The sequence below is a fragment of the Dermacentor variabilis genome, chromosome 2 (genome assembly GCF_050947875.1).
Source record: "Dermacentor variabilis isolate Ectoservices chromosome 2, ASM5094787v1, whole genome shotgun sequence".
Taxonomy (NCBI): Eukaryota; Metazoa; Arthropoda; class Arachnida; order Ixodida; family Ixodidae; genus Dermacentor; species Dermacentor variabilis.
The window spans coordinates 10,282,331-10,288,883 of record NC_134569.1 but is presented as its reverse complement, the minus strand read 5'-3'; the positions used below and the strand labels follow the sequence as shown (position 1 = coordinate 10,288,883).

Here is a 6,553-nt window from a genome sequence, read left to right as displayed (position 1 = left end):
AGCGTATCGCATCAGGAATTATGGGAAAGCATTCGCTGCGGGATTACAACCGGCCAACCAACCAGCGCCGCGGCCGCTGCCGCACTGCGAGACATCAAAGCAAAATGGCGGCTGAAGGAGCAGGTGCGTCGCACGGTCTTGTTGCTCGCGAGGAAGCGTCAACTCGCGTTTCCTTTACACGCGAGGAAACATCATCCTTCTTAGCTATAGTTAGTGAGATGAATATAAGTGAATTGTTGGATTCCCGGCGTCAGCGAAATCAGGCACACTTTCAAAAAATACAAGCCGAGATGGCCGCGCTCGGCTACCATTGGTCTTGGCAGCAACTGCGGACTCACTGGAAGAACCTGAAGTCCAGATACAATAAGGTATGTTTCCAATTTTAGTTGTTCCCCTTCTCGGCCTGTGCCATAGTGTTGGTTGCTTAGAACACCTTTCTCTTTCTTTTGACATGCCCTAGGAGCTGCTAGAGCAAAGCAAGAGCGGCGCGGGAAAATCCACTTGGCAGTGGTTTTCTGAAATGAATGCTCTACTCGCACATCGTCCTATGAGCCAAGCGCTGCATTACGGTATCGACAGTAACGAGCCGGATGAAAGTGAAGACTCCCGAGCCGGTAAGCGAATACAGCATAACACTCGCGTACTTTGCGGACTGCGCAAAAGCAACGACGTATATGGGTACGAAGCGAGTAAAACTTCGCGTGAACGTTGCGTACAAACGGCAGCTCGCAGCTGTGAAGAGGCGCGGCCAGAAGGTGCGAGAACACAAACCGCAGGGGGCAAGCGTTATGTAGACAAGCTTCCCGCGAATAAGATTAAGAACTGCGATTGCAACCGAAGATATCGATATCCCTATGTGTACCGCTCGATGCTGCCCGCTGCAGATCCCACTGCGGTGGGCATCTGGTGAATTCACGAACTTCTTTTCCTATCGTTGTAGGCTCGCGTTTAGGAGTATGGTCTTTACAAAAGAATATGTGGTCATTTGCATGCCTGGCGTTTGTCACTTTGTTGGAAAACCCTAGCTCTGTTTGCGCCAGTGAAATAAAATGTGCCACTGCGGACATGTTCACCATAACTGGAGACGCAAGCACATTGAATGTAATGGTGCCTTTGCAGGTAATACCTAATATGTATTTGTTCCGCCTTCTTTTTGTAATTAAACGTGAAAACTAGCAGAAGACTCTGCGCAATGTGCACTTACTTATAAGGCTGTTCGTATTTATTTTATTCGCAGACACGTGTGCAAGTGAAGCTGATGACGTCGAAACGCTCCGAAGTACACAGTCCTGTAAGTCACTGGTTCCTTTCTGTCTAATCACATACGCCCGTTAAGAAACCTTTGAAATTATGGGGTTTTACGTGCCAAAGCACTTTCTGATTATGAGGCACACCGTAGTGGCGGACACCGAAAATTTCGACGTGGGGTTCTTAACGAGGACCTAAATCTAAGTACACAGGTGTTCTTGCATTTTGCCCCCATCGAAATGCGGCCGCCATGGCCGGGATACGATCCCGCGACCTTGTGCTTAGCAGCCCAACACCATAGCCACTAAGCAACCACGGCGGGTTTTAAGAAACCTTTTTCGTGCTCACCTGGCCAAGAAATGAAGAACGCTGGAAACATTCTGTGAACGTTAACTTGGGCAATGCGACTGTGCTGTGCATAAAAAACGTTTGCTAAGAAATATATACAATTTTGGGTAAATTAGCACTACAATCCGAGGTCACAAGATCTGCGATGCTGAAATTGCAGAATATTAGGGAAAACCAAAGTGCTCCTTTTCTTCGCAAGCAAGTCTTAAAATTTGCATGACGTGACAAAGCGAAAAGAACAAAAGGTTCTGTACTGGAATAGGTTTCTTATGACAAAGTTAAACTATTCAACTGCTTGTGTTTGCGTGCAGCCCCAGAAGCCAGCTGTTCACAGCCACCAAGGAAGCGCTCCAGATACAGCAAGCACTCGGAGCTGCGTGAACTGTTCGCTGATCAGCAAAGCAGAAGTGCTGAGCTCTTAAGACAGCACACAGACATGATATTTCAACAGCAGCGGCAGCTTTTACAGGAGGAGCGGAATAACATGAATCAACTCATGGCAAACATTACAACTTCCTTCCTTCAAGGCACTCAAGCCCTTTTGTCACAAGTGTTCAGCCAACAGATGCAAATGACAGGCCACCAGCCAGCAGTGTTCAGCTTTCCTGCACAAGGACCTTTTGTCACAACGGGGGTGGCCTCCAACATCACAAGCTTCCAACCATGTCACCCGTCAAACTCGACGCAAGACATGCCAGCGCAACCGAACTTTTCTGGCTCAACCACATCGAGGTCGCCTCACTCATAAGCGACTCATATAAGTGTGTTTCATTGAGTGCTATAAACAGCTGGTGCTGTCTGATGTTCCTTTAAAAAATTGCTCACAGGCACTGTAGCACTCTAGTCACTTACGTTGTTTTTTCTGTGGGTCTGTGGTGCTGTCTCACTCACATTTTGTTTTGCTCGACCCTTACTAACTTTTTTTTTCGCGTTTTATCTTAGAGATCTGTGGTGTCTAGCCATTGGTTATTTTTTGCTCTGGGTCGGCTCATTTGTAGGTGGCTCATATTCAGTGTGCTATGCTAAGTGCTGGAAACAGCTGGTGCTGTCCGACATTCTTTGTACTCTAGTCACTCTTGCTATTTTTCGCTGTAGGTCATTTTATTGCATTGCCTGCATTTCTTACTATTTCATCAGATATGAAAAGGTGGGTTGTCTAGCCCGTCTGGTTATTTTTTGCTGCCTGCCAGTCAGTTTATGTGGTACCTACATTTTTTGTATTTTATCTATTTTATCGCAGGTAAGAGAGCTGTGTTGTCTACTCACTCCTTTGTTTTGCTGGACCAAATACATTGCCTGCATTTTTTTTGGTACTATCTCAGATAACAAAAGCTATGTTGTCTAGCCTCTGGTGACATTTTGCCTACATGCAGTGCCTATATTTTTTTGTATTTTGTGATAGAGCTGTGGTGGCTAGCCACAGGTTTTTTTCTGTGTGACACTGTCAAGTGCCTACATCATTTATGACTTTTATGACTCCTATTATAGTCAAGAGAACCTGTGATGTCTAGCCAGTCTGGCAATTTTTTGTTGTGAAGGACACTTTATACAGTGCCTGTATATTTTCTGTACATTTTATCACGGATAAAAGGTGCTGTGGTGCCTAGTCACTCTAGGTATTTTTGCAGCGGGTCGCCCTCAATTGTGGCCACATTTTATTGTGGATGTCCTCTCACAGTTAAGCAAAATTTATTTTTTGTCACGTGTAACAAACATGTTTACCAATTGTAGTACACAAAGACAGTGTTTCCACTACTCCTGCATTTACTGTTTAAATTTTTTATATATATTACATGAAAGTATTGGCCACTTCCATTGCTTAATGAGAAGCAATGCTGCCTTGTTACTGTTGTGTACAAATTGTAAGCTGAATTTAGCAGACAAGATGGTGCTTCCAGTTCTTAATAAACATTTTATTTTCACACTTTGTTGCATTTTATCTGGGATATGTTGAAGGTGGAATGAACACCTTGAGCTTAGGAACTTCTGTTCCTCACAACCACCTTATAATTTGAACACATAACATGTGATCTCCAAACAGGTTGCAAGTTTATGAATGAGTAACTGCTTCTCACTTTTATAGGCGTATTGCAGTTCGTCATCTAAGACAGGGCCAGTGTACTTCTGCTTCGGTACATGTTAAAAATGTGTTAACAATTACCATGTTAACTTCGTGACCTTTATTAACGTTCTACCATGAAGCAGAGCGCAAAGGAAATTCTTCTGCCATGTACTGCTTCAAAAAGTCTCTCATAGCATAGACGGCATTCCGGTCCTGAGGACTGTTAGACGGCTGCACATAGATGTTTTGCTCCGTATCTTGAACAGCTGACAGCCACGCATCTGCGATGCTTTCCCGCCTTTGTTCACAGAAATTGTGCAGTATACACGTTGCTGCTATTACCGTTGGCATAAACTTATAGCTGGTATCTGTGCGTTTTAAAAGTATGCGCCATCGTCCCTTTAGCCGCCCAAATGCGTGCTCCACTACATTGCGCCCTGAACTATGGTAAACGTTAAATGACTCCTGTTCCTTAGAGAGTGCCCCTGTATAGCCTTTTAAAATCCATGGCAAACATGGGTACGCAGGGTCGCCAAGCAGCATAAATGGTATCTGGAAGCCGCGCAAGGTTCTTTCTCCCTGTGGCAGCAAGTCGTTGCTCCTCCGGTACAAGTTGGACAGCTTGAGCACTGTGGCATCATGTGCTGATCCAGGCACGTTGCAAGTGATGCTGCGAAACCTGAAAAATTAGGCATCATTTAGATCATGCTTTTTTTTGCAGAGGAGGTTTTAAGATATGCCAGGCTTTGTGCTGTTATCTAATCTCACTAACATGGGGAAGTGTTCAGCTATGCATGAGAAAAAGTAAGGCAAGAATGCACCATATGAAAGACGCAACAGTTGCACAACTTTGTACAGAAATCACTGAGTAAATAACGCACTTAGTGTAGCAGGAGTCCTTAGCTGTAAATTAACTGAAGATGCAAGTCCTGGTCATCCACAGCAGCCTTCATGGTATAAAAGCATATTTATAGTAAACAATGTAGTCAAGCCCTTTCTTCAGAACATGGGTGCAGTGACTTGCACACAAATGTGAGCTAAATGGCATCTTGCTGCAATACTCTTAGCATTTTATGTTGGCTTTGAGCTGAACTATGAATAACTACAGCACTGGAAACCTATATTTTGTTGTCTAGGTGTCTTAGGTTTAGAAAGCATAGCTAAAACACTTACAGGCCTCTGTCATCCACTACGGCTTGTACATTGTACGATGTCCAGCCCTTCCTGTTTACGAAGTCTCTGTAGCCTTTCTTCGGGGCAGTTATTGGAATGTGAGTCCCATCAATCGCCCCGAAAACTTGAGGCAAGTGGCACCTGAGCTCAAAGTTTCTGGCTATTGCTGTGGCTTCTTGTGCTGATGGTAGCATTATGAATGTCTTCAAGTAATACTTGGTAAGTGCACGACAGAACATGTAAAAGCACTTTTTTACAGTACTTTTGTGCACGCCAAATTGGTTTGCAACATTCCTGTACTCGCAGCAACTAGCTAGCTTGTACAATGCAATGGCCACTCTCTTTTCCAGGGGCAAGGGAGCTCTCACCCAGCCAGATTTGGGTGACATATAATCTCCCATGAGAGAGACAAGCTCATAAAATGAAGCCCGGCTCATGCGGAAATTTTCCCTCCAGTCGCTGTCCGTGAATTCTTCTAAGACGATGCGACACCACCATACATCACATCTTGTTTTTGCCCAGAAAGACCGCTTGCGCCGCTCTTTTGATAAACGATCTGTAAAATAATGCACGAATAAATTAGCGGGAACACTGCAAGCATTTCTACATATTTCTACCTAAAACATGCAGTATTCTCCACAGGGAACTACAGTGGATTGTTACTTCATATTCAATTTTTTGTTAACCACAGCCACAGCTTGTGGGACATATAAAAGCGCGCACAGAAAGCTAACGTTTCCTTACAATTTCTTAGTAGTGAAACGTGTTAACGAAACATCATGTCCTACAAAATGCGGCTAGTACTTGGCAAAGAAAATAATGCCATGTTGCAATAAATGCGGTTCACATAGATGGAGGAGCAATGCCAGTAGATTATTAACAAAACTGCGGTTTTCACAGCACCGTAGACGTGTGACAAAGTTTTTTTTTTTTAACAATATAACGCTCGCTTTCTTTTCAGTGCATCAAATCGATCATGGTACGTGCAGATTACAAAAGAATCATATTTCCAACTCATGATGTTATAAGTCGTTTCTTTTCTTTTTTTAAAGAACACGCAATTCGCGTAAACAAGGGTGGGCCACATAATTAGGACGTTTTTCTTACCTTGCATCAGCGCCAATCCGCTGAGAGTCGACGCCGTTGTGGCACTGGCGCCAAGTTGCAAAGCTTGAGTGTGCAGCAGCCGTATTTGTCGGCAACGCTCTTGGTAGCGGATAAGTGCTAATGCAAACCAAACTACATGCAAATTCATCCACGCAGACAAGAGAAGCAGGACGTGCAGATGCAGAGACGCACTGAAGCACATAGCTCACTCGGTGCGTATGGTATCGCTTTCGGATTGTTCGCGCGGGACAGCGGAAGCATGCTTACCGGAAGTAGTGGGGCTCATTTTCAAATGTGACACTAGACGGCGCTAGCTTGCCAGCCAGAGAGATGCGCATACATGTAAACGGAGGTGCATCAGCGGAATGCGATACGGCAAGATAATACGATACGCTTCTACCGTATTCATGTAAACGCGGCTATTGAACCGCATTCGCCGGCTCACCCTCACCGCTTTCACTCATATGGAACCTCAAGGCGACGCCGATGACAACGGCAGAAATTCGCCTGGTGTGTCCATGTAATTGCTCTCGCAATAAAACTTGAGCAAGAGCATTACGTCCCGCAGCCAGCTTTCGCAAGCGAACGTTCCGTGAGGCCAGCCTTTTGCTCAGT

General features: G+C 44.8%; 1 protein-coding gene and 1 long non-coding RNA gene across 2 annotated transcripts; one reads left to right on the top strand and one right to left on the bottom strand.

Annotated features, from left to right (window-relative positions):
- The first annotated feature begins 219 nt into the window (after positions 1–219).
- LOC142571336 (uncharacterized) lies at positions 220–3,520 on the top strand. The gene is made up of 4 exons (XM_075679602.1): positions 220–368; positions 461–614; positions 1,238–1,291; positions 1,908–3,520. The coding sequence occupies exons 1-4, from the start codon at positions 291–293 to the stop codon at positions 2,342–2,344; spliced, it is 723 nt and encodes a 240-aa protein (XP_075535717.1). The 5' UTR covers positions 220–290; the 3' UTR covers positions 2,345–3,520.
- A 521-nt stretch (positions 3,521–4,041) lies between these two features.
- Positions 4,042–6,352, bottom strand: LOC142571335 (uncharacterized). The gene is made up of 3 exons (XR_012825855.1): positions 5,939–6,352; positions 4,832–5,387; positions 4,042–4,337 (listed from the first exon to the last, which is right to left on the bottom strand). It is a non-coding gene; the product is annotated as an uncharacterized LOC142571335 (long non-coding RNA).
- Between the last annotated feature and the right edge of the window lie 201 nt (positions 6,353–6,553).